Raw genomic sequence first — 27,426 nt, forward strand, 5'->3', positions numbered from 1 at the left:
GAGTCTTGAGAATGCGTCATCCTCAAGGCTATGTCCCTTCAGATGCAGCGTCCTTCCAAAGTTCGCAGGCTGCATAGTTTTCACATCCACCAGTGGGCGCAGTCTTGAAAAAAAAGAAATCCAAAAAGCTCCATTCTGACTTGTCCCGTTGCGCACGATGAGCTGAATCTGCTCCGGAGAGACCGAGGAAGATGGCGGCGAATGACCGTTCCCGGTCCGAAGCTGCTAAGCAGCGACGACAGGATCAATTACAACGATGGTTGGGCTCAGAAGCCGAGCTAACAGGACCGGACACACGGGAACTTGCGACAGGACCAGGGACGCGACGGGCCAAGGTTCGGTTTGCTCAAGGGGCCGTATTTATGGCTGCTTGTTCAGCTGGGGACCGGGAAGAGGTGGCGGCGCTGCTAAGACAGGGAGCTGATATCAACCATGCCAATATAGATGGATTGACAGCGCTTCATCAGGTATGATATCTTCACATAAAGTTGCTTTACCATAGTTATTGAGCTGTAACAGCGTCGGGAGTCTCAACACCTTATCACAGTAGCAGGCTATACAGTATTAGTCTACTGCAAGAAGATAACCGATGAACTTGAACATCGGTCTTTCTCCTCTACTATTGGCAAATTTCCCCCCGCAAAATAGGCTATTCTAATTCAGAATGTAGGCAGCTAGATATGCATAAACCAACACTTAACCTGGCGTTGAAATCTGCCGTGGTATTACGATATGAAAACTAACAAAGGTAGGTTGGGTCAGCGTAAAAGTTTGCTTTTTTTCCTCTGCTGGAGTATTCGACACAAGACGGAAAGGGGAGCTTGAAAACAGACACTGTAAACTCTGCTTCCGTTGCAGACGTTTAAAATACTGTTGGCCCGTATGCAGATATATAGTGCGTTTTATCAGTCTTCAAACATTCATTAATTTGTTGTTAAAGACTAGATAAGACAAGGAAACATGTTTTGAAGTTGCTGTTTATATTTGACTAGCTTTGTTTTCTTATATTTTCGGGGGCGGTTCCTGGGGTAGGCTACTTGATGTTAGAACCAGCACTTGCTTTGTATTTTAAATGTTAGGTTCATCGAGGGCCTAATGTCTTCACTTCAGGCAGTGATCTATAATCACTCTTATTCCAATCATTCTTGTTATCATCATGTTATTGAGCAGTCTGACAAAGTAGTTATAGTCACATACTACCCATCACACAGCTCAAATAGGGGTGTGAAAGCTGTGTTTTGTATAGCCTACATTTGAGAGAATGTTTCTGACGTATTTCAGGGTACAGTAGCTGTATTTCAATTAATATATAACGCACACAGAGGCAAGTCAGCGTATCTGTGTCTTTAACATGATTTTGGCTAACCTAGCATTGCTGCTTGCTACCACCCTGCTGTATGAGTCATAACAGAAAGGAACAGAACTAGTCTGGGCAGTATCAATGTCATAAACGTCCCCAGTAATGCATTATTTCTTCCACTTTTTTTATTTGTCATGAAGATATACACAATTACACATTTGTTTCCCATTATGTTCATTAAATGCAATGTAGTTTAATTAACTTTATTAACTTAACCCATATCTTTTGCCAGTGACAACCATCGTAGGCTATCTTGTTGTGTTAAAATGGTTTGAGCTAAAAGACATGCACATTCTTGCCATGCCTGTCTCTTAATACCTGAAGAGCAGTCTCTGTGTTAAGATGTGCACGTGTTTGCGCCTTCATGTTTGGTTGTCTGTGCATTGCTGTCACCCAGTGTGGTCTCTCTCTCCTGCTGTCCATCCCTTTCTCCCCTGTTGCTCACTAGTTGCCTGGCAACTAGAATTAAATATAGGTCTACACTCTCTAAACTTTCCATCCCCTTCATCCAAAGCCTCTCTGTCTTCTCCCTCGCGCTGCTCCCTCTTCTCTATTTTTTCTGTCTCACTCTCTCTGTCTCTCTTTGCCAAGTCCCCATGGTAGGGACTTTGGGGATTTCAGATGAAGAAATGGAAAACATTCCTCAAACTGCTCAAGCTGCTGTTGTCAAAGGCGATTTCCACAATGAGTCACTTGATGACCCAGTGAAGGACTGGTAGAAAACGTTGCACATTCATAGAAAGGAGTAGAATAAGTGCCCGTCTGTTCATTCCGTGGAGAGTTCACAGTAGTTAAGGAGGGGGTGTGGGGGTCCCCCTTGGCTGCACACTTGCATCCATCATAGGGAGCCTTTATGGGCCTCCAGTACAGGGGAGAACAGACCTACCTTTTCCTGGACTACTGGAGAGGGTGGAGATCTCTATTCCGTAAACCACTTCAGCCTACCAGTTATCCCACTTCATGAACATGGGGAGCAGGCTTAAATAGCTTTGTGATTAGTCAATTTAGGTGCCTTAGTGCCTTCAAGGAAAGCCTCTTAGCTGGCGTATGAAAGCCTTGATAGACAGTATGCTCTACGAGCTAAAAAGTTCTCGGAAACTGGAGTCGATAGCTTAGGGAGCTCTGGAAGGAGGGTCTCTCGCAGGTGAAATATAAATAAAGGCCTGGAGAGAAATAAACAATGAAAAGCAAGAGCTGTTCTCGGACCAGGCATTGGGAGTTGTCTCCAGTACTCTCCTAACATTTATCATGTACCTCGTGTTAAATGTAACCTGTTCAAGCAGTTTAATCATACTTTAGGCTGAGGTGTTGGATAAGCTCTTGTGTCATACACCATATTCGCTAGACTGATAGCACTTAGCCTAGATTGATAGATTGTTATCAATCATACAATCAGACCCCGACACCAGCCATCTCTAAGGTACTGGGATGAGGAATGACTAGATGCCATCATCTACCACCCACACAGCTTTTAACAGCTCCTTTTCCCCCCAGAGAATACTAGACAGAATAGATAACTGTTCCCAATCCCTTTCAATAGGTTTTATAACAGTCTGGCTTTGTATTAGTAGCTAATCAGTCTGAAAAGGGACCCCAAATTGTTTATTTTATTGTAAAGTGCATACATCCTTTTCTGCCAAGTGTGCAGAAAAATAACCACACAAAGCACTGTATTCTACGTTACTAAAATTCTGAACGGCTTTACAGACGTATTGCATTGTGATAGCATAGGTAGTATAGCTTTGCGGGCAAATGCTCAAATCCCCACCCTGTACATTGATTTGGATAAAAAGCATCTGCCAAGTGATTACATTACATTACATAGGCTCCTTGTATAGTGGTTGTAGTTCAGTCTGTGTGTGTCTCCTGGCAGGCATGTATAGATGAAAACGCAGAGATGGTCCAGTTCCTGGTGGAGAGCGGGAGCGATGTGAGCCGGGGAGACAACGAAGGCTGGACTCCTCTTCATGCTTCAGCTTCCTGCGGCTTCATCCAAATCACCAAGTGGGTGTTTATTATCACACTTTGCATGTTATGCCAAAATATAGGCCCTCAGATGTCATCGCAAGTGTGACAATCGGAAATGAGTGAGCAAGAATCTGAATGCAAAAGTAAAGAAAATGCTAATATATGGGAGGGGGGGGGGGTCATGTGAATGTGAGCAACCATTGGGAGTCAGGTGGCTGAGCGGTTAGAGAATCGGGCTACTAATCAGAAGTTCGCTGGTTCGTTTCCGGCCGTGCAAAAATGACGTTGTGTCCTTGGGCAAGGCACTTCACCCTACTTGCGTCGGGGGAATGTCCCTGTACTTACTGTAAGTCGCTCTGGATAAGAGCGTCTGCTAAATGACTAAATGTAAATGTAAACCATATTAGCGTAGTGCCTCGTGTGTGTGTGTGTGTTTGCTGCAGGTACCTGATAGAGCATGGTGCGCAGGTGGGGGCAGTTAACAGTGAAGGAGAGCTTCCTCTGGATGTGGCCACAGAGGATGCCATGGAGAGACTCCTCAAGGCTGAAATCAAGAAGCAGGGTGGGAACTATGTGGCCTAATTAACCCATGCATAAATCTGTCCTGGCTCCCGATGGCTACTTCCTGCCAAGTCTATTCTCTGTACTTTGCCAGACAGATATTACGTTGTTGGCACATATTGTTGTTATAGTTTGGTCTTGACATCTTAATAAATTGATAATAGCGGGGGTAGTTGTAATGTTACTATAGGAACATCAGGCTGCTCTGAAAAACTTAATTTGTAAACTAAACTAACCAAACGATACACATCATTGACCACTCTGTTTACCTACCATTGTCTCTTACCTAACCTTTACATCCCAGTGTCTGTTAATGTGTGTGTTCACATGTATGTGTGTGCTAACTTGTATGTGTGTGATAACTTGTATGTGTGTGTTCTGTCTGACCTGTGTGACCCTCAGGCGTAGACGTGGACAAGGCCAGGCGGGAGGAGGAGAGGATCATGCTGCAGGATGCCATGGCTGTGTTGGCAGGGAGTGGCACTCTCACACCTCACCCAAACACCAAGGCCACCGCTCTCCACGTAGCTGCCGCCAAGGGCTACATTGAAGTCATGAAGTGAGCTCCACACACACAAACACACACACACACACACAAGAAGTGACCACGTGGCAGCTTTTGGCATCAATCTGGGGACCCGAAACACTTATTTTTATTCACTGCTCTGCCCTTGTGTCGTTTTTTTCTTTCCCACTGCCCCTTTGTGCTAAATGCCTCTCTCTAACTCTCTCTCTCTCTCTCTAACTCTCTCTCTCTCTCTCTCTCTAACTCTCTCTCTAACTCTCTCCTTTCATCCCCCACTCTTTCATTATCTCTCGCTCGGTCTTTCTGTGTCTCTCTCTCTGTCTCTCTCTCTCAGGGTGCTGTTGCAGTGTGGGCTGGATGTGGATAGCCGGGACTGTGATGGGTGGAGCCCACTGCATGCAGCAGCTCACTGGGGACAGGAGGAGGTGTGCTCCCTGCTGGCTGACAACATGTGTGACATGGCTGCCGTCAACATCGTGGTGAGGAGGCAGGCACCTGCACCACTCTCTCACACACACACACAATATTATTATGCTGTATGTTGACTTCTGGGCTGTCCTTGACTGTCCTTATTTCAGGGCCAGACCCCTTTGGATGTTGCTGACGAGAATCTAGTTGATACTCTGGAGGAGTTGCAGAAGAAACAAAATGCTGTAATTATTGTCTCTGCCTTCAGTTTAACCAGCTTTGGCTACTTTTTGTGTTACTAACGCTGTTCTGTATTTGTTCTTAGCTACGCACTGAGAAAGCCAAACTCTCTCAGACGCCTGTTATCGAGACCAGCCCGCCTATCTCCATGGCTCCAGTTCGCCCACGCAGGTCAGTGTACAAGCGTGTGTTTCAGTCTGATTTAATCACCGAATCACTGGCACCTCATCGTGTTTGCATGAAGGTATGATGTCACGATTGCCTATGTTCCCCTGCACCCTCTTGTGACGACCCACCCACAAGTAGTAACTCTTCATATTGGATAAACAGTTCATTTCCAGCTCCTAGCCACAGCACACAGCTAAAAGCACCGTGTTTTCACTTGTCAGCCTCTCTGCCTCCTCGATTGGATTCTCCATCCCACACATACACTCTCTCATTGGCTGCACCCAGTGATTGCCCACACTGATTGGCTCCTGCATGCCACCTGTCGTTCTGCCCTTGCCCCATCCCCGCAGGACCTCAATCTCTCGTATGAGCAGCAAGGAGAAGATCTGTCTCCACGAGCGTGAGAAGCACCCCCCTCTGGCCCTGCAGAGCAGCCCTGCTGAGGACGAGGAGGAGGAGGCCCCGCCAGCCTCCCAGGCCCAGGCTCAGACCAAGGCCTCCTGCAGCTCCAGCTCTGAGGACGAGAGCGAGTCCGAGAGCGACACAGAGTCAGGTGAGAGGAACTCGCTGTCCTTACCACTGTGACCAAGTTAGATAGGCCTACCTTGGTATCACGTGCCTTGTCCCTGCATATCCGTGGTAGACATCCTTTGAAGGCAATGCTGTGCTGTGTGGAGCTTTACATTCCAAACCCTCTGTGTATTTAATACTGTGACTGTTGAGTGACTTTATTACACAGTCCAATGGAAGTTGTAATGGCTTATAATAACATCTGTCTGATTATGCTGTTGCAGAGAAGGCAAAAAACCGAGAGATTATCAACAACTTGAACAATAAGCGCAACAGTTCTGCACCCCATGCTACCTCTACGGCAACTAGTACTTTGGGAAACCAGGTTAAAAAGGTCAGACTCTCAGACTCACATTCACATTTTTTTATTCTGCTTTTATCCAAAGCAATTTACAAATTGTGGGTACAGTAAGTGCAGTGCAAATTAAGGAGTAGAAGTTCACAGTTTTAGTGATAAGGAATTGATTTTACATTTACAGTCTGATACCTGACTTAAACTCTCTTATACATAACTGCACTGATAAGCTTGGTTCAAGTTTCTCGCTAGGAGAACATCTACTGCTCCCGGCTCCATGACTGGGTAGTATTGTGGTTGAGGCCACCACCTTATGATCAGATGAGCAGCATGTGCTGTGTCTCCTCCTTGTGCAGCAGGACCCAGGGAAGCCCCCAGCCCCTGAGGCCCCTGGCTCCTGGAGGACCTCTCTGAGGAAGGCAGGGAGCTCGGTGACTCTGGGCTCGGCCGGCGTGGCTGACCCCGGCCAGGAGAGCAGCAGGGACTCTGAGTCTGCCCTGGGCATGACGCGCTCCGCCTCCAGCCCTCGCCTCAGTTCTGAGGCGGACTCCAAGGTATCTGCCCCCTGAAGGCCCACCCTGCAGTCACACGACTGCTTCTAAAACACCGTACTCTGTACAACATGTAAATGCGTATTAGCGCCATTAACACTGTGGATAAACTCCCTCCTCTCTCTGTCCCAGGAGCCTAGGCTCGCCAGGGTGCCTCCCACTCCGACACGCCGCCTCTTCAACATCCCGGACAGCAACCCCGACAGCTCCAGCAGGTGTGTATGCCCGTCCCGGCTGCCTTGACACGCTGGTGGAATGAGACGCTTGTTTTCAGGTTCACCGCATCTCTTTCCTTGTGCCACCCTGTCTGTCTCTCTCTCTCAGCTGGCTAAGTCGTAGCTCCTCTTACACCCGGCGCCACAATAGTCAGTCAGGGGGTGACCTCAGTATCTCCAACTCCTCCCTGCCTCGCAGGTCAGTCACGCGGCCCCATCACCCTTTTCTGCATTTGTCTGCGCTCTTGTTTGCGGTGTGTGCAGTGCAACGCTGGCTCTGGCTATGCCCTGTGAATGCTGCTTTATGTGCGACTGTACAGAATGGCCGCGGGTCTCGTTTTACAATGGCTTCGGCTGTGTTTTTCCAGCTCTTCTTATGGAAGGAGGGTGGATGACCCCACGCTGACCTCGAGCACAGGAGCCAGCTCTGCTGGACTCAGTCGGCTCAACAGCCTGGTGGCCCAGAGGTACACAACAACTCCGGCTCCAAATCTCTGGCTCATTGCGTCTGTCTGTGACTGACTGCCTTCCTAGCTGACTGACTCCATGCGAGCCTGACAGCCACTGCTTCTCCGCTACCTCTCTCCAGACAAGCTCAGGAACTTGCTGAGAAGAAGGACCCGGTCTCCGTCACCACTTACACCGCCACCAACTCTGTAACCACGACAGCAGTAGACTCTGAGACCAAGCAAAGGCGCAAGTGAGTTAGGGCCTGCGGCTCTGTTCCAACGTTTACAGTACCTGTCTCTTTTTATAGATGTTTACAACTTGACCTTAAACAATGGGCCCGGCTGTGTTCAGACGGAGCTGGATGTTAACTAGGTGTTGGCTACATTCTGCCCAGGTCTTATCTGACTCCGGTGCGTGATGAGGAGGCTGAGGCCCAGAGGAAGGCTCGTTCCAGACATGCCAGACAGTCCCGGCGCTCCACTCAGGTCAGCAGCATAACCAGCCCATGCCCCAACTGAGGGGGATATCTGGGTTTGATTGAGCCAGCCTGGTGCAGTGGAACAAATAGTGTGTCTCAGCGGCGCAAACCCAGCCTGTCTGGCAACATGTCAGGCAGTCTCAAACAAATGCTGCCGGTATTTGACTGAATTTCCAAATGCTATACGACTCCAGATCTGTCTCCGATCATACTTTTTGGCTCGATGGACTCTGTTGCCACTTGTCAGCCATTAAAGACATTCCAGAATCCCTTTCTCTCTGCTCTGTGTCCAGGGGGTGACACTAACAGACCTGCAGGAGGCAGAGAAGACCATGAAGACCGACAACAAAGGGAAGGACAAGAAAGAGGACGAGGGTAACCAAATGAAGGCAGAAGAGGGGGTGAGTGATCCTCAGGTAATGAATGCACTGCACGGTACATGAAAGGACACCAGTCTAAGGCCTGTATCGTGTGTTGGCGCATGCCAGGTGTCCAGGAAGATGATGATTCAATGTGTTGACAGGAGGTGAGCTGGAGGTCTCGAATTGCTAGTTTGCAGAAGTCTGACCTGTTGGGCCTCACCCAGCCTGCTGGCACCCCTCGCCCTAGAGGTGGGCGTTACACAGACACACCCTCTCTCTCCCGCTCTCTAACTCAATCACTCACTTTTTCTTTCCAGTACCTCTCCATATTCCTTATCATTTGTTGACTTAAAATGAGTCACCCTATGCTTCTATCTTGATGACCGTATGAACATGATAAGATGAACATGAATGTAAGAGGTATTTTCATCTGATGACTTGTTTCCTTGTTCAGATGCAGAGGGTGGGACAGGGGAGAGTGAGAGCGACAGACTGGCTAGGGAGAGTAGAGAGAGAAGGAGAGCCCGAGCCAGGAGGAGAGCCCAGAGGGCTGGAGAGGTGAGCGTTTGGACTAGTCCCATTTTGTTGTGCTGGAAGGTACTGGAAGCAAGGCTTTGGCACAAACCGTTGTCTGTCTGTCCTATCTGTTTCCACAGAGTGATGACAACGATCCCAGTGGTGAGGAGGAGTTTGGAGGCACGCAGGAGCCACAGGTCTGTCTGCATATCGGACTCTCTCTGTCTGTATTTGTCTCTGCATGTACTCCGGAAAAATGACCAATATCCACTCGATTTTCTCGTAACAGGCAGGAAGGCAGTTGAGGTCCAGGTATGGATTGGTTACTTGTGTCTTCTGATCTGTCCTACTTCCTTTACGTGTATCTAAACTTAGTAATGACTGACAGATTGGTACCTCTGATGCCCCTCTCAGGTCTGACCTGTCCTGTAACGACTGTCTTCTGGGGGGGAGCTCTGAAACAAAGGATTATAAGAAGGTAATGGATTGGACCGTTTGAATTTGGCAATCGAGTTTGTCTATTTTCTCTCACCCAGTCACTCACTTTGTTTCTTTGTGTGGTCTGAGTGCAGCTTTTTGAAGATGTTTCTAGAGAGAACAGCCAACTTCAGTGTCAGCTTCAAGACTCCCAGAGGATTGTCACTCAGACCAGGTTGGACCTGGACAAAGCCACACAGGTGACACATGGCCTCAGTTCTCTAGCTACTCATTTGAACAAATGTAACAATGTATTTCGAATGCAAAATGAAAGAGGACTTACCCAAACCTTTTCACCGCATATGACATTTTTTTTATATTTGAACTGCTATTGACCATGTTATTATGCCATGTATGCTACAGAGACAGGAACGATTTAGCGATTGCTCAGCCCTGCTCGAATTAGAGAAAAAGGTAAGGGTCTAGTGTCATCGGGAAAATGCCAGATGTTTTAATGCACAGGCTTGCCACACTTTGGCCACCACTGTCTGTTGGTCACGCTATCCGTCTCTCTGTCTTGCCCTCTCTGTTTGTGTACTTTTCTCTCACTCTATCCACTCTCCCACTTTGTCTGTCTTATTATCTGTCTGTCCGTGCTACATCTCCCATCTTGGTCTGTCCATTCCCGTTTCCCTCTCTCTGTCTCTCTGTCTCTCTCTCTCTCTCTCTGTTACTGGGGTTTCAGGAGCGGAGGATGTTGGAGCGGCGAGTGGCTGAGCTGGAGGAGGAGCTGAAGGTGAGAGAGAGAGAGAGAACAAAACGAACCTTCATATCGTCAACAGACACTCAGCATGCACATGCCTGATTAGCTAGTGCAAATCACTGGTGTTGTTGGAACCGTGGCAGTTCACTGAAGTATCAAACAAGGGGAATGTCTGGCTGCGTAGTTGCTGAAGCCTCTAGCTTTCATCAGATCAGACTGGTAAACAAGCCAGCTGCCAGACGTGTTTGACCTTTACTAGAAACACTGCAACACCCTTAACATCCATTTGAGATATTTAGTTTACCGATGTCCTCTTTTGATTTATTAATCCCGCTTTTTAGAAGTGACTCATAACCAGCAGATACAAAAAAGGATAACATGAAAAACCGTGTTAACATGTTTAGACATTGTTTCAATATACCCACACAACACTTGACTACGTGCATCATAGTCCATCCTCAACTCAACACGCAATCATGTGCTTCTACCGTTTCAGGTTTTAGGGGACTTGAGAGCCGACAACCAGCGTCTGAAAGATGAAAACGGAGCCCTGATCCGTGTCATAAGCAAGCTCTCCAAATAGACGGAGAGAGGGAATCAGAAAACCAACAGGGAACCCCTCCTCCACCCTCGATCCCTCCCTCCGTCCGCCCTTCCCACCCCTCTCCCTCCTCACATTCCTCCCAGTGCCAAAGAAAGAGAAGAGGGGGGTGGGGGGGGGGAGAAACAGAGAATGTCCAATGCAAAAGAGCACCATAGCTTGACATGATTGTGATGCCTTTTCAATGTAGCCTCGGCTAATCAGAGTGGCTTCAGTGTGTGTGTGCCTTAATCCCCACTTCTCACCACAGGACGTAAGGTATGTAGGCATGTATAGCTCTGGTCCGGAGCTTCCACAGTAGCAAAGAGAGACTTGACCAGGCTGAATGCCCTTGGCTTGTGAAACATGGATAAACACACATCTAGAACTGTGTGCCAGGGGGAAACTAATATGCACACGCATTCCTTTATGTGCATCACAAACCCTTGATGCACATTCCACAAGCCCACGGCAACTGTGTTCTTTTAGCTCCCACTTTCTATTTATTTGTTGTGACCACATTCACGCAACATATCCACTAATTTACTCCACAGACTACTAACCATCGAAGCCCCACTCTGATCTACCAGGCACTTGTGACAATGGTTTTTATGACCTCCACCCATCCATCCAGTCATTATTTTCTAATATCCTGACTAAACATTGTTCTTTTCCTTCAACAGTAAGGCAGGCTGAACAGCCAATTGCCAGTTCATGTCCAACAGACTTGACTCTTGAAGATAGGGGAAGTCCATGGACCTTTTTATTGGTAGTTTCATTCCACGCATGAGTGTTTGAACCCACCTACCTCTCCACCACTGCACTCCCCACTATTCTTTGTGACCACGGACACACTCCATGCCCCTTAATGACCGCAGATACAGGTCTGTTGACCGCAGCACTTTAGTCACTGCAGAGCAATACCAGATCTGTGAGGCTTTTGCCTATCCTCCTTATGAATCATCTTGTACAGAACAACTCTCTGTCACCCATACTCCCTTCTATCTGTTGGGAGAGGGAGAAGTGGAACACCACAGAGCTGAAGGTCAAAGGTCATTGCACAACAGAACTTGCTGTTCTGTAAAAGCCTAATATGCTATGCATTGTTTTTTACTATTACCATTGATATCATGATTAAGATATTATTTTCGTATTTGTTCATTGTCTAATGTCAATCCCTCCCTCTTGCAAAGGGAGCACAGTTCTTTGTATTATACATGTGTATAAAAAAATATTAGTCTTGAATAATAATCTTCTGAAATTCAATGTCATGTAGTCTTCCTTCACATGTTGGTTTTCTAATATATTAAATGAATGTCAGCACCTAATAAAGAAAGAGTGTGTGTTTGTAGCCAATGGTTGATTATGTACAGTTAGTGTTGACATAATTTTTACCCATAAGCCCATATTGCAGAAAAGGTCATATTGTAGGACCAGCTTGCTATGATGTTTCCTTTCAAGCATTTAGACAGATAACAAGCTCATCTCTCACTTTGTCTTTGTCTCCAGAGGATGGTAGCAAGCTTCCTATAGACACTGCCCGAGCTCCCTGAAATGCCTGACTGTTCTTGGTAACATGTCTGTGCATTTGCAACCAGTGGTATCATCAATCTGTCATTTGTGAGCATCTGAAAGTTTGGCTTCCTTTGCTGCGTCCTCCTTATCCCCCCACCCCCATAATAGTGTCCCGTCCTCTTATGGGCCTGCTAGCCAGATGTCCTACATCATTCGGATGGAGTGAAAAAAATGAGTAGAGGAACAGCTGGAATAATTTCCCTGACATTCCCACACAAAGTTGCACTGAAGATTTGGTGGGGGTGACACAGACCACTGAGATGTGTTGGTTCAATTTATCAAAGATTTAAAAGTGTACGTTTGGAAATATACTCTCGGTATTGTGTCCTTTGAATTGCAAGGAGCCAGATGTTATGTAGAGTCATGAGAACCCAGACAAAGATGGAGTTCCCATCCATAGGAATCAAGCTGTAGTTCTCCCACACTCCCATCTGCTTGTCTCATCTGTGCATGAGCAGATAGACCACTGTCCTGTAGGGATAGAATTGCTGACAACAAGCTCAGCTCCTAATAAGGTAGGCTGAACTGGCCGAGGCACACTCTCTGTAAATATCCCTTAGGTCTGAGAAAGACGGAGGAAGAGAGAGAGGAAGGGAGTTAGGGAGGAAGAGGGAAGCGGATGGATTGCAACCTTATATGGGCAAAGCACTTCTTTTCCCAGGGTTTGTGGCTCTGACCCACGGCATGCAGCCAGTAAAACTCCAAACAGCTCTTTTATGCCACCTAGAGATGGTTCTGCTTCACTGCTATTTGAACTGTCAATGAAGCCCATGAATGATGCACAGTAGCCTGGTTGATTTCACATTTAGCTAATAAGGGCCATTCTCTCATATCTTTAGATTATTTATGTATTTGTATTGTATACACATTTTTAGGTCAGTTTGACACAGCGACCTGCATGTCGCTGTGTCATTTCTTTGATTATCTTCTTAAATCAATCCAAGTAGGTTGTATACAGAAAAATTACTCTACCCAATGTACGACAATAAAATGTACAATATATGTGGATCTGTCAGAAATTAGGGTGTGGATTGATGAATAAAACTGAAGAGGTAGGCTACTTTGAGATAACCTATGAACTTCCGATCCTTGCCACGTTTTTCAACCAAAATACATCCATAAAATAAATCCAATCCGTACTCTAGTAATCCTGTTCAGACATGCGATTTTACCGAAGTCTGGGTATGACCTCAAGCATAGTCCCACCTACTCGACATAGCAAAACTGGTTGGAAGCAAAGTTTTACTGGTTTCTTTTTACAAAGACACGGTTTCTCTTTGGATTACTCAGATTGATCGTTGCAACGGTAACAGTAATTACTGTTAATTACAGTAATTACCGTTTAAACGTATCATCAAATCGTCAATGTTACTTTTTGCTCAGCGTTCCCCCTTTTGCATACGGAGGTACCCCTTCTCTTCACGTAAGAGTGCGACGAGACCATGAGAATATTGCTAGGATTTTCATGGAAAATGCATTCCATGTGTACACTGCAAAATTTTCCTTTCTAGAGTGGAAAGTAAAGACACTTTGACATTGTCTCTGAGACTTTTACGGATTCTCTATATTCTTTTAATCATCTCTTTTGAAATGATATTGGTATTTCAATATATTTTGCGTCTCATTGTTTTGTGGTGAGGTGATCCATTTTACTCATATGGCTTGAATCTGTTGCTGTTAGCCAATGTTTAACTCACTCACAAATCATGCCAATCATGCGTAACTATACTAACCTTTGATGCCTACCAATGCAGAAGTTCTTCTGTGAATTGTCAAGTTTGTGTCATTTGTTGACATAGGTACTATATAACTTATTATATGATTAGAATATCATTTTTTATGGTAGTTGTGTGTGTCTGTGTGTGACTTTTGTTCCAGGTACTTTATTGTTTAACCTTTAATCTTTCAAAGTGGACCGCACCTCTCGATGGCCACTGATAGCCCAGACCCCTACATCTTCAGCACAGATACATTACCCAATGACCCCCGCTACCTACCTCCACTGGCCAATGGGCTGCTTGGCTGGACAGTGTATAACCAAATCATGCACATGGGTGGAGTGTATAATGGCGAAGGTGGAGACTGTCACCGGGCAGATGTTCCCTGCCCCCTTGCTGTGACAATGGAGACAGAGGAGCAGAGCATGCACACCTACACCCTTAACACCCGAACAGGTAATAGTCGGCCTGTAGACTTTGTGCTTTTTGGTGTAACACTCTCTCAATGTTACTAGAATGATACTGTATCTGGTCACAGTTTTTCCTTCTATTAATTCACTATGACGCAGAATCTACTGTTTGCATAGACAAGGCAAGGGGTCCCCAAACTACAGCCCGCCGGCCGAATACGGCCCGCCCACACATTTGGACCGGCCCTCTGAACAATGCCAGAGACATATTTTGACATTTTAATTTTAAATAGGCATATATGTTTTAATGATATCATATCTGTATTTGATAATTAAGGTTGGCTTTCAAACTAACATTTCCTTTAGTTATTACCTATTAAAATTTCCCTTATAATAACATCTCCACAATAATACTGGTAGTCACTCCGGCCCATGTTATTTTCTGTTACAGACCAACCCGGCCCCACATTAAAGAAATGAAAAATGATCTTGCCCTTGCAGAAAAAAGTTTGGGGACCCCTGGCATAGACTATAAACTGGAGCACTGTTGCTATGAGCTAGTATCTACTTCTTATAGCATCTCTCCTACTCTTTCTCTGTTTCCCCTTTCGATCTGTTTGCCTCACAGGTGTGTTCACTCACTCGTTTAGCACTGCTAGCATCACTGCTAGCGTCACTGCTTCACAGTCTTTCTATGCTCATCGGCACGATACCAACCTGTTGGTCATGGAGATTTTGCTGGTGCGTCAGGAAGCCTCACAGGAATCATTCACGGTGAAGCTGAAAAGTTCATACACACCTCACAGTAAAGACATTATCTTCCAGTCTGCACCAGACTATAAAGGTGGGAGGTGAGGATATGCTCTGTGTAAAAACAAAGGAAGCATACTTTTTTGGTGTAGAAAAATGGTTATCTAACAGGAACATTCTTCCTTTCTTTAAGAGTCAATCAGATTGGCATTTAGATACCACACTGTATTTTTTGTATCCACCAGGCACATCCATGGACAGACCACCACTGCTGAGGTCCCTGGAGGCACATGTACCAGTGTACACATGATATGGACCCCTATGATGCCCTCTCTAACCTTGCAACCGGAGCAGAGTCAGTCTCGCTGGGGGTTCATTGTAGCATTGTCCAACAGTGCAGAGGGGGCCAAGGCTCATTATGACAGAGGTCTGGAGATGATGGCATTTGGGGACCTTCGTCCTTCCCACCAGCGGGCCTGGGAGGAGCTATGGGCAGGCAGCTTGGTGGAGCTAACTGGACCTGATACACTTAGTAGGGCCCTGATTGGCTGCATGTTCTACCTAATCAGTGCCTTCCCTTACCTGCATGAGGCTTCCAAGTTTGGGGGGGTCAGTCCTGGAGGTCTGTCTAATGGAGGGGAGGGGCAGGACTACTGGGGTCACGTGTTCTGGGACCAGGTAAGACTTGTCTACTGTAAACTTCAAAGAGTGACTGTTGTTTTTACAAAGATGTGGAGGTAATGGGTAAAACCGGATTCACCCCATCCCTCTCTCATCCCTGTGTAGGACACATGGATGTATCCCAGTATTGCTCTCTTCTACCCTAAGTTCGCCAGGGCTGTGCTGGAGTACAGGGTGAGCACAGTGGATGGTGCCAGAGACAATGCCGAGAAGCAGGGATACAAGGTAAAGAATAGGGGTGATTCATATTTGAATCGCGATTCAGTCTTCTAGCGATTCACATTGATTCACAAATGTAAAAAATCGATATAATTATTATTTTTTTGATAAAAAATCCCAAAGAATCGTGAATCGATTTTTTATCGATTTGTGACCCCAAGAATCGAATCGTGAGGTACCAAAAGATTCCCACCCCAAGTAAATAACTACGTCTGGAGATCTAACCTCTAACCATCTACCAAAGGATTCATGAAAGCATCTCTGAATAAGTCAAATCTTGTGAACTCGTGTCATGTGATAAGTCCTGCTGCAGTGGACCTTCTATTGAATAGATGGTATCCTAACAGGGACTCAAGTTCCCGTGGGAGAGTGCTGTGTCAGGAAGAGAGGTGTGTCCCGAGGACATCTATGGAAAACAGGAAATCCATATAAATGGAGATATCACCCTTGCTTTCCAAAACTACCTTTACCTCACACAGGTATGTCATTATCTGTGTCGTTCGTTTTGCGAGTGTAGTCTTTGTCCTCTGTCCACCTTTTATACAGCTGCTTTGTCTGACTGTTCCAGGATCTGTCCATGTTCACTGAAGGCCGGGGCAGTGAGGTGATTTGGGGGGTGGCAGATTACTGGGTTTCTAGAGTAACCTGGAGCTCAGAAGAGGAGAACTATCACATCTTGGGTAAAGTGACATTGACAATATTGTATGAAGCCACTTCACAGGCAATAACTAATAACAATTTGCTGATGATATAACTGTCCTTGAAGTATTAAGAATGCCATGGAACACTTCCAAAACAATTGCATAATTATGCCCTGATTTTAGAGAAGTTAATATCTATAGCTTTTCATTCATTGTCCAACTTGTTTCCTTGTCTCTCAGGTGTCATGCCACCTGATGAGTATTACTACGATGTCAATAACTCGGTGTACACTAACACAGTGGCCAAATTCAGGTACAAAAATGTGCTCATGCACCAGGACCCAAAATGCATGACATTTTAATATTCTCTGTCTCTTAGTCTCCAGTTTGCTGTGGAGTTGGCTGGTCTCCTCAACTACCCAGCACCCCCAGAGTGGCAGCAGATAGCTGACCGAATCAAAATTCCATTTGACCCAGAGATTAAATATCACCCTGAATTTGATGGCTATAAGAAAGGTGAGCTTTCTCTGTAAAAAGCCCTGTCCTTTTGCAGAACAACTGAACAATATCTAATTGACTGTCAATCAAAGTTTACGGGAAGAAGCTATCGGTTGGTCCGGGTTTTAAAACCGCAGACGATAGCTGCTGGAAAAGTCTGTTGTTAGGATGGTAAACCATTGCTGAAGTTCTTTTTTTATACTGATGTTTAATGTGCTGTCGGCTTTCCAGGCCATCCAGTGAAGCAGGCAGACACAGTGATGTTGGGTTATCCTCTGGGTCTGCCAATGACTCCAGAGGTCAGAAGGAATGACCTGGAGTTATATGAGGCTGTCACAGATCCCCATGGTCCAGCCATGACATGGGTAAATTACCGACTAAATTACACTCTAAATGGCAATTATAATACATGCAACAGTAAGATGTAATGCTTTGAGTCTATCTCTCCCATTGCAAGAGTATGTTTGCAGTAGGCTGGCTGGAGCTAGGTGAGGCTGAAAAAGCTCAAAAAGAACTTCAGAAGTGCTTCAAAAACATCCAAGGCCCATTCCAGGTCAGAGTGATGTAGATTATTCCTGGTAACTGAACTATCTCCTTCTTTCTGTCGCTCTTTGTCCCATGAACACGGCTTGTGAGTGTGTGTGTGCAATTTACTTTTTATTTTTAAGGTATGGAGTGAGTCAACAGATGGTTCAGGTGCAGTCAACTTTCTCACAGGCATGGGGGGATTTCTGCAAGCTGCGCTGTTTGGCTATACTGGCTTCAGGTCAGTTTTACCCTCTCATATTTTTCATAAACCTTTAGTCCAACAAAAGAGTGTATGTTAACTCTATCGCTTATGTTTTGTCTTCTCAGAGTACAGAAAGATTGTCTCGCCTTTGCCCCACTTCTGCCCAGTGACATATCTCAGCTTTGTATAAGGGGTGTAAGTTACCTTGGTGGTAAGATGGACTGGTTGGTAAGGGGACAGGAAGTGTGCATTATTCTGAGGGAACAGGAAGATGCCAAACCCTGTGCTCTGCAGGTCATTCTGAAATCCTCAGGAACCAAAATCCCTCTCATACCAGGTAATACCAGCTTCAAACAGTCAATGCAAAAATGCTGATGTTTATGAAGCATGCATCCCTCATGAAATATTTGCTGGTGCTGCACAGTAGCTCACATTTATGGAAACTGTGTATGACAGTAAGTCAAGCTGGTTAATTTCAAAGTCTTTAAAACTTGTGTGTTTTGACGGCTCTTATTCATTCATTACAATCTTAAAAAGCTTTATTTGTTCAAGTGGTAATTTTCCCAGATGTAAAAAATGATCGATCAGGGAACTGTACAAAGTTTGACAAAATATTGACACCTGGAGAGTGTTTGATTAACTTAATCAAACTGTTCTTTTTTTTATTCCTTAAACGATGACCACAACTTACTCTTTCTTTTACTGGCTGTTTCCTCAGGAAAACCAGTGACTTTTCCTCAAGAGGCTGGGGAAATCTGTAGACTGGACTGAACGTTGTCTTGTGGGCCAAACTGAGGAATGTACTCTTTATCCTGTGTGATAGTAGGGATTGTGCACTTAAATGCCACAAAACCGCTGTAGTCCATGTCTTCATGTTTTTTTTTAAATACACTTTGATACAATCTACATACATTATAAAAACAGGAATGCATTTTATTCCTAATATGATACTATAATAAATTGTTCTTGAAATATAGCAATTATCAGGTCCTTGTGAGTCTGGATGACACATACACTTAATTGACAAATAAATCTTAATTCACAAATATGTCTTCGGGGTTCATGTATGGTTAAGTCAATGTATATCATATTTAATATCCTTGATTAAATGTAAAACAATGTTAAAAGATTCCCAGTTCATGTCCCCATGACAACAGTTCTGAGAGGGTATCAACATACTTTGCCAGTAAATGCTTAATTAGAATGGATTTTTTGAGCGAACATGTGTGAGGCAGAGGTATAATAGGGGGGTCTATGAATATCCTACCTGGTTGAGAGCTATACACGTGACTTGTTTTATAAAAAAAAAAATGACAGGCGTGTTACCTGATAGTTTGTATGTTGGAATTGAGAAAAATGGCAATAGAAAAAAAATGACCATTAGATATTAGTTGTTTTAATATTTTTATTTTAAAACGAGGGGGGGGGGGGCGGGGGTCTGGTGTAATAGATTATTTTCCCTTTGCCTATTCTTTGTTGTTGCTCTCACGCTAACGTGCGAGATTCAGACCCAACTGCGCGGTCGCATTCTGCCTCTACTTCCCCCCTCCCCCGCGGCCTGGCTTGAGATGAGTGGAAGATGTCGGTTTCGGGGCTGAAGGCCGAATTGAAGTTTTTGGAGTCAATTTTTGACCCAAATCACGAACGATTCAGAATCATTGACTGGAAGCCTGATGAGCTTAGTTGTCAGTTCAATGTAACAGGGGAAAAGCTGCTGATAATACACTGCAACATCACGGTAAGAACAGGCCAGCTTCGTTAGCTCAGTAGACCAAACACAGGGTTTGCTGGTACTCGCTAGCTAATAGGAAGCGACAAAAATGACGATTTCGGAATTCAGATCAACACCAGAGAAACCAACAAACACTCCAGCTTGTTTCCTAGTTTACCGTAGCGTTGACTATTTATCAGAATATCAGAGACAGACACATTCTGCAAAAAATGTGAACTTTATCCAGCCTGTTAAGTAGTTTGTGTCTTGTCTTGCAAGAAATGTTACCTAGCTGGCGAGCTAACTTGCCCACAAGGCTAGCCTAGGTAGCGTAGTTAGCTGGCTACTAGCTAACCTAGCAAGGCAATTTCTGCATAGCGTCAGCTACACTCACTCAGCATAGATTACCATCAAGCAACCCCATCTTAGCTAGCTTCTCCCTAGCTAACGATGCATGTTGTACATTTATTACTAGTACTTGTTTTGTTTGTTTTTTACATATAAACAGACAATTGCACAAGGAATATTCGTCAAACAATGCATGGCATTACATATCAAATTGACTAGGTCCGTTGGCTAGCCTAAAGCTTTCATAGCCAGCTGATTTAGGCTATTTGTTTACATGTAGCTTACTGGCTAGTTGCTAGCGTGCTAGACTTCCATGACAACAAATATTATTTTGTAAAGCAATACCTTGTTTAGCAAATGTATGTATTTGTGTTAATCAACTCTACTTTAACGGTGACAGGGCAAGACCAAGCACAATGCTTATATTGAATTTGGGAAATTTATTATGTAAATTATAAAAATGTACAGTATCCTGAAAAATGGTAGTCCGTGGGAACTTTCCTCAAAGACTGCTGCTCATCCTCTATGTGTTTTCAGACTAAATGTCAATAATTTCGCTGTCAAGCCATTCCCTGAGTTTACAAAAGGGTTGTCCTTAGAGAGTGCTGTATGACTTGGGGTAATTCAGTTGTAGCCTATATTCAGTCATCTGCTTTCCACCTCCCTCTACAGGAGTCTTATCCCTCAACATCCCCGATATGGTTCGTTGACTCTGATGATCCAAGTCTTGCAGAAGTGTTGGAGCGCTTGGAGGATGTAAGGAAAGGCAGCTCTTTGGTGAGTCACATGATTGCCACGGGCTTGGAATCATGCCAACCATCATTTTAATCATGGATAGGCCCTACCTTGACCAAGCTGATGTGCATCGTTGTGCAGTGTTATGTGAAGCATGTGAACACATCTTCATATTTATCTATTTTAGGGAGTCAGGTGGCTGAGCGGTTAGGGAATCGGGCTAGTAATCAGAAGGTTGTTGGTTCGATTCCCGGCCGTGCAAAATTACATTGTGTCCTTGGGCAAGGCACTTCACCCTACTTGCCTCGGGGGACTGTCCCTGTACTTACTGTAAGTCGCTCTGGATAAGAGCGTCTGCTAAATGACCAAATGTAAATGTATTTTTCTTAACTTTCCAGCTCCTTCAGCAGCTTAAGCGACTCATATGTGACCTCTGTCGCCTCTACAACCTGCCTCAACATCCTGATGTAGAGATGCTTGATCAGCCCCTACCAGCCGGGCCCATCAACCCAGAGCGCAAGGTAGTATCATATATTTCAGATCGGTCAATAATGCTAAACAAATGCTCTCAGTGCCTTTCCATATAATGTCTCTCCTACACGATAGCACGGGCCGGCAGATGAGGTGACATCTGAAGAGGAGGAGGAAGAAGAGATGGGAGAGGTGATTATCTAAACTGTCGTATGACCTCATGTGTTTGGATGATACCGCTGTGCGAATATTCATCTGTGAACTGTGGCAGCAGGACATCGAGGATCTCGACCATTATGAGATGAAAGAGGAGGAGCCTGTAGATGGGAAGAAGTCAGAGGATGATGGAATAGAGAAGGAAAACCTGGCCATCTTGGAGAAGATTCGTAAAAACCAGAGGCAGGACCACTTGAACGTAAGTGCTCATTCGGTAAGGTGCTTTTCTTGTTTTTTGGGGGAGGGGGTAATTGGGCACATTTTGATATCGTGGTTCCATTATTGTAATCAATATCCAGGCAGTTTTGACCACCCATTTTGTTGTTATATTTCAGGGTGCTGTCTCTGGTTCAGTCCAAGCATCTGATCGTCTTATGAAGGAACTCCGGGAGATCTACAGATCACAGAGTTATAAGACAGGCAAGTGCCAGTTTATTACAAATGGATTCCCCAACCTTTTTATTGGTATACTTATTCATAACTGGTTCTCTATTGTGTAAATATTTATTTCTTGTCCTATGTATTTTGTTGTTGCTGCAGGTATTTATTCAGTGGAACTAGTCAGTGACAGCCTATATGAGTGGCATGTCAAAATAAGGACGTAAGTTCTCGTGTACTAAAAGCAAACGCACACACACACAAACCATTCTAATATTTTTCAGCTTCTCTGTGTTAGAATCCAACTGAGGTCCAGTTCCTTGTACTTTACAGGGTAGACCCAGACAGTCCCCTGCATAGTGACTTGCTGGTCTTAAAAGAGAAGGAAGGCGTGGACTACATTCTACTAAATTTCGCATATAAAGTAAGTGGTCTTCTGTGACTTTAGAAAAGCACCCATGGACATGTATAGCTTCTGAACTAATGTTTTCTTGTTTTGCTTTGGCAGGATAATTTTCCTTTTGATCCACCTTTTGTACGAGTAGTTTCACCTGTGCTCTCTGGAGGGTATGCTCTCAATGCCTTTAGAATTTTTTTACACCTTGTTGTACAACATCCACATACATACATTATTATGACAAGTCTCTCTGTAAAAGCTTTTTTGAATACCAAAGACATAGTATCTAAAATGTGACTAAAACAGTTAGACTGGTAAATGATTAAAAGAAAGTGTGGCAAAATGAAAACTGGTATATATCCATAATAAAAATGGATATATGATCCTAGACAATTTTTTATGCAAAGAAGGGAAAACATGCTGATAATGTGGAAAACAATGCTGTAAAATATATAATGCTGATAACCATCTAAGAAATACATTTATCTGTATTAACCTTTACATTCAATAATCAATACTGACACTGTCCTGGCTTCATGCATTACATATTTCATTCCAGTTATGTCCTTGGTGGAGGAGCCCTGTGTATGGAACTGCTCACAAAACAGGTTTGTTTATTTGTTAACCTTTTTGCATACTCTCCAAACTCCTAAAGTGGCTGTATTGTGATTTTGTGTTATTTTGTGTGTCGCACCAGGGATGGAGCAGTGCCTATTCCATAGAGTCTGTTATCATGCAGATTAATGCTACCCTAGTCAAAGGAAAAGCCAGAGTGCAGTTTGGAGCCAATAAGGTAACAGAAAAAAAACACAATGTGTATAATTTGACAGTTAACTATTACGTTTGAGTACTGGATGCTGGGTGACACGTTTGGTGAGCGATATGTCTCATACAATCTGTGATCAACCTATCTTTCTTTTCTGTATATCAAGTTGTGAACCTACCATGCATTTTATTGTCTTTCAGAATCAGTACAATCTTGCAAGAGCACAACAGTCATACAAATCCCTTGTGCAGATTCATGAAAAGAATGGTACGGGTTGGTTTCAGTAAAATAATGCAGGAATTATCTTTGTTTTTGTGCGTTAGTCCACATGTATTTTCTTCTTTCCCTCACCAGGCTGGTACACACCTCCTAAAGAGGATGGATAAGAAGCCAGTGGGAACATGTCTTTGGGTCAAACGTTTTTCTTTTTTTTTTTTGTGAACTTTTTTTTTTCTCTTTCTTTTGACTAACTGGGAGTATATCATCGTACTCATGGAAACCTTCTGACAAATCCTTCCATCTTGTTGACTCGGTAGACTCATTTGGCTGTACCACTGTGGGAAAGAGACTCCTCCCTCGCTTTGCTTTCCCCCTCGAATTCATCAAGGTGAAGGAGCTGAACATCAGTGGTCATACATCTTTAAATATGCTCATTTTTTCTCAAAAGCTTTCCCCCCTTAAATTGCGAAGAAACCGCATGTCTGCGTGAAAAAGTGGGCTCAACCATCCGCAAAGTGAGTAGCTATCTGACACCAGATGGGGCAAAGTCAAAGAGAAACTGGTTTGTATCCTCATCCTCATTTTAGTTCAAGCTGCCAGCTCTTACAGTCAAGGCAATGGATTTTAACAAAAGCTTTTGTGAAATCATTTAAATTGGAAGATGGATACTGAAGATGTTTAAGTGATGTGCCACTGCTATAAATTCTATTGATGGCTTATTTTGTGTAAAATGTACTGGTACAAATTGCAGACATTGTAAAACATATTGTACTCTGAAAATGATACTTGCTGGATTTATGATCCTTGTATAAGAATGTTACTGAAAGGTGAGAGCGCAGGGGTGGTCTTGGAAATTTGATTGGATAGCACAGTCCCTATATTCTAGCACTGTCTTGTAGCACGAGGCCATTAACCCAATTACCACAAGACAAATGTTTGTGAAAGTAAAGCTTAATCCTTGCAATGCATTATTTTGAGACTGAGCTGCACACAGCATTTGTGAATGGATTCACCTGTCTAAAATGTAACTTTTGGCAGTAGTGATGCGCTGATCCAGAATGTAGTTATTCTATGCCAGGGTTTTCCAATCCTGGTCCTCGAGGGCCGCTGTCCTGCATGTTTTAGATGTTTCCCTACTCCAGCACACCTGATTCAAATGAATGGGTCGTTACCCGGCTTCCACAGAGCTTTATAACGATCCATTCATTTGAAACAGGTGTGCTGGAGTAGGGAAACATCTAAAATATGCAGGACAGCGGCCCTCGAGGACCAGGATTGGAGAACCCTGGTCTATGCCATAAGAGCAAAACATGGGTCTGTAAAATAATTTTGAGAGTATTTTGACCTCCCCTGTTATTGTTTGATCTCCTAGATAACTTGTATAATGGTTAATGTATTGCCTTTTCTCCATGAACATGCAGGTTTGGTTGTACAATTAAACAGCTAAGCCATGGTTCACTGGTTAGCTAGTTGTAACACAAAGGAGCCTTACAGTACAGTTATTTGTGGTATTGGTGGATCTGTACAGTTTATTCTACATTCTTGCAGCAGAATTGTTACACATTCTCAGTCTTAAAGGTAATTATGGTAGCCCCCCCCCCTTAACACACTTGCAACTTTATTCTGTCAAGGATTTCAAAGCACCCGTTTAGCCTGTGTGGCCGATGAGTAAAATAGTGTAATTGAGTATTAAGAATGAACAGAGCAGGGCTTTTTCCCTTTCCCAAGGATATGTTATGATGACTCGTTTGGTGTGTATTATATTGGAAATGATCACTGTACTTGCTCTTAACAGACATTTAGGATGCCCTTACTATTCAGTTATTTTCTTGACATAAAATATACACAACTTCAGTGCTATATAGTTTTCATGGTAATAGAAAATAGACTGTTGTTCTATGAGGTCTTTGTGCAGTTGTTGTTGTTTTTTTTTTTACCACTTTCTGAAGATGTGGTGTTTAACTAGCAAAACTCAGGTTAACAAACTGTATGCTTTGCAAGGGATTGACTCATGAACACTGCATTTCGGTTTATTACCTTGTAATACTTTGCGTTTCTCCTTTCCTATTTACTCAATTTTCAACGACGACCTTCTTTGTTAAGAGCTTCATAATGTGGCTTTGTCCCTGTTGATTTTATGTCATGCGTGGTCAGAAAAGAGTGAGTTTTGTAATTTGTAGGTCAGATTACACAATTTTACAGGGCCAATTTGCATGATGTCGACCCAATGCTTTGGCTTCTATCAAAACTAAAGTTAGCAATTTCATCCTCAGACAGAACTAACGTTGTTGTTTTTTTTGTAGGGATGGTTAATGTCCCTCATTTGACGGGAATGGCATTTGCACAAATTGAAAAACGTGCCTAGAGAGGTCAACATAATAACACAAATCAAGTTTGGAATGTCAGACTTCCATATAAAAAATATTTCTATGTTTGGGCAAACTGTTCTGTAATTCTGTATTGTATAAATTGTGTAAAATGTTTGACTCGTACAGGTTCTGCAGTTTGTCGGGCCAACAAAGGGGGGGAGGGGTTAAATCTCATGAACATTTGCCAACAGGTGTGCTCATCTCCAAAGCCTTGTCCAGTTACTGCCTGGAATAGAAGACTGGTAAACCATGATCCGTTCAGGGTGTAATTACAAACAAACTAGTGGAAGCTGTTGACACAGCCATGTAACAATTTCTCACTTAACCAGCAGTCAAGTCAGTGGGGGTGGGTTTAAGAGATCATCCAGTTTTGATAGTCTTGCTGTGGTGAATAGATTTGCACGCTTCTCTAACTGGACAGTGTATTGAAAAAGTTAATCTATCCCAATTGTAATTTCTGTTCCTGGCACCAACATATGGTGAACAGATTATCAAGTTTTGCACCATTGGCATGCTTTGGTTTTATTTTTCTTTCCATTTTAAGATACATTTTGAACATGTACAGCAATTAGTAAACTTGCATCAAGTTTATGAATAAAGAATTTTAAGATTTTGGGTGTTTGATTATCTTTCTAAATGTATGATTTGTAGTAGATGAAATATTTTAGGACACAAATTGCAACAACGTTTTATTCTTCAGGAAAATAATAATACACAAAAAAGTTTGTTTCCCTTGGACTTGAGGAAAGACAGGCCCCCTGTGTTTGCGTACAATCCAACTGATGACAGTATGTACTTATGTATACTATATATTTTATCAATGTAATTACCTTGCCTCAAGTTGAAGTGTTTTTATGTTAGAATTCATAATACTTATGAAACAACATATCAGGGGAAGTGGGGTTGTTTAGAAGTGGCATTTAAAAGCTGCAAAGGTAAACCAGTATACAAACATTAAATAAACATTGCTGTTCGATGTGCTGTTGTTCATCTCATCTCCAAGTGTACAGACATTGCAAGATAAGCAAGATGGCAGCAACATCAACAACCACACATACTGCATCTTTTGTACACATGGCACAAGGTTTGGACTGATTCACAAATTCACCAAAACCACATGACTTACTATACACTGACAACTTTTCTGTTTGTGTCTTTGTACATACTAAACATTTAAAAAGGCTTTATTCACCAAGTGCATGTTATGTGCATGGCAAAGTATTAGGATTTAGATAATGGGTAGGTTTGCTGGTGCAATATTACGTTGTCTTGTGGTAGCTATAGCATAATTAATTTTACAGACCACTAATTCTATGAGCTGAATGTTCATTTTGTTCTTTACTGACCCTGCATATTTGGACTTGCCTGCTTTAGTACAGTATTCTTAATTATATTGCTAATATGCACATGAATTATGCGAGTCACACTGTACTGTGAGTAAAGTTATTCCAGTGTAGAAACACAATTCCTCAATAATTTGAATAAGCACACTATATGATTTTCAGACACATTACCAACAGCCATGAAGAAACAGAGAAAATAACAGCCTCATACACGCTCTCGTACATCATAGAAAATACACACACAATGGAGGTATTTACACAAATGTTTTAGATAAGGACTGAGACACAAATAAACTTAAACACACAATCTGACAGGACAATTCACTGGTTTAGAAATACTAGCATACATCTGTTCCATTATCACATGTGCCTATTACTGTATAGTCATTGTTATATCCATCAATTCATTTAGGAGTACACTTTATTCAAGATACATGGCAAAACTTTGCACCGTAATAAGATGAATGTTGCATCTGTACAGACAATTAATAATGAGCTTAATGAGTGTAAGACAACAGGAGGTCCTTCCAATTCCAGTTTGAAAACAAACGTTTGCAATAATACTGTACTCTATGTTGCTCATATCACATCTACTCAGGTACAAACATTGACAGCCACAGTATATATTCACTGGTACAGTCTAAAATCCAGAAATCAAAAACATTAGTCGTTCGGTTGACAGCGAGGATTTACTATTGGGCACAAACATCCATAACATCTTACAATACCACTGATAGTCCATCTACAACAGTACATATTTCCATTGGGACAGTAAGACTACATTTTGAAAGTGTTTATGTATGCCATTTAACGGCAAAAGTAG

General features: G+C 43.4%; 3 protein-coding genes across 13 annotated transcripts; all 3 read left to right on the forward strand.

Annotated features, from left to right (window-relative positions):
- The first annotated feature begins 87 nt into the window (after nucleotides 1–87).
- On the forward strand, nucleotides 88–11,779 carry zmp:0000001167 (protein phosphatase 1 regulatory subunit 12A). Of its 5 annotated transcripts, none has more exons than XM_062462460.1 (25): nucleotides 90–467; nucleotides 3,234–3,364; nucleotides 3,772–3,890; nucleotides 4,292–4,448; nucleotides 4,750–4,894; nucleotides 4,994–5,068; nucleotides 5,149–5,234; nucleotides 5,582–5,784; nucleotides 6,026–6,135; nucleotides 6,456–6,650; nucleotides 6,780–6,862; nucleotides 6,972–7,061; nucleotides 7,231–7,329; nucleotides 7,452–7,562; nucleotides 7,707–7,797; nucleotides 8,084–8,206; nucleotides 8,314–8,401; nucleotides 8,607–8,710; nucleotides 8,809–8,865; nucleotides 8,958–8,980; nucleotides 9,083–9,146; nucleotides 9,241–9,345; nucleotides 9,509–9,559; nucleotides 9,831–9,881; nucleotides 10,345–11,779. In XM_062462460.1, exons 1-25 carry the CDS (start codon nucleotides 192–194, stop codon nucleotides 10,429–10,431), a joined length of 2,724 nt encoding a protein of 907 aa, XP_062318444.1. In that variant the 5' UTR covers nucleotides 90–191; the 3' UTR covers nucleotides 10,432–11,779. The 5 variants fall into 5 exon arrangements, with proteins under 5 accessions (XP_062318447.1, XP_062318444.1, XP_062318442.1 ...); XM_062462458.1 differs by having other exon boundaries at nucleotides 91–467; nucleotides 6,453–6,650; XM_062462461.1 differs by having other exon boundaries at nucleotides 91–467; nucleotides 6,453–6,650; nucleotides 8,084–8,191.
- Nucleotides 11,780–13,193: 1,414 nt separating this feature from the next.
- On the forward strand, nucleotides 13,194–18,636 carry pgghg (protein-glucosylgalactosylhydroxylysine glucosidase). 3 transcript variants are annotated; one of them, XM_062462467.1, is made up of 14 exons: nucleotides 13,194–13,637; nucleotides 13,882–14,177; nucleotides 14,760–14,982; nucleotides 15,127–15,559; nucleotides 15,668–15,787; nucleotides 16,129–16,260; nucleotides 16,350–16,461; nucleotides 16,663–16,735; nucleotides 16,802–16,938; nucleotides 17,152–17,285; nucleotides 17,378–17,473; nucleotides 17,589–17,686; nucleotides 17,776–17,987; nucleotides 18,369–18,636. In XM_062462467.1, the coding sequence occupies exons 2-14, from the start codon at nucleotides 13,931–13,933 to the stop codon at nucleotides 18,419–18,421; spliced, it is 2,070 nt and encodes a 689-aa protein (XP_062318451.1). In that variant the 5' UTR covers nucleotides 13,194–13,637; nucleotides 13,882–13,930; the 3' UTR covers nucleotides 18,422–18,636. The 3 variants fall into 3 exon arrangements, with proteins under 3 accessions (XP_062318451.1, XP_062318449.1, XP_062318450.1); XM_062462465.1 differs by having other exon boundaries at nucleotides 13,915–14,177; XM_062462466.1 differs by having other exon boundaries at nucleotides 13,194–13,426.
- Nucleotides 18,637–19,170: 534 nt separating this feature from the next.
- Nucleotides 19,171–25,873, forward strand: LOC134021531 (ubiquitin-conjugating enzyme E2 Q2-like). Of its 5 annotated transcripts, none has more exons than XM_062462472.1 (13): nucleotides 19,172–19,388; nucleotides 20,382–20,486; nucleotides 20,843–20,965; nucleotides 21,051–21,107; nucleotides 21,187–21,330; nucleotides 21,467–21,551; nucleotides 21,672–21,732; nucleotides 21,843–21,933; nucleotides 22,018–22,076; nucleotides 22,466–22,514; nucleotides 22,604–22,699; nucleotides 22,873–22,939; nucleotides 23,027–25,873. In XM_062462472.1, exons 1-13 carry the CDS (start codon nucleotides 19,230–19,232, stop codon nucleotides 23,056–23,058), a joined length of 1,128 nt encoding a protein of 375 aa, XP_062318456.1. In that variant the 5' UTR covers nucleotides 19,172–19,229; the 3' UTR covers nucleotides 23,059–25,873. The 5 variants fall into 5 exon arrangements, with proteins under 5 accessions (XP_062318458.1, XP_062318456.1, XP_062318457.1 ...); XM_062462473.1 differs by having other exon boundaries at nucleotides 21,190–21,330; XM_062462470.1 differs by having other exon boundaries at nucleotides 19,173–19,388; nucleotides 21,187–21,345.
- The last annotated feature ends 1,553 nt before the right edge of the window (nucleotides 25,874–27,426 follow it).

This window comes from Osmerus eperlanus, chromosome 5 (assembly GCF_963692335.1).
Source record: "Osmerus eperlanus chromosome 5, fOsmEpe2.1, whole genome shotgun sequence".
Lineage (NCBI taxonomy): Eukaryota > Metazoa > Chordata > Actinopteri > Osmeriformes > Osmeridae > Osmerus > Osmerus eperlanus.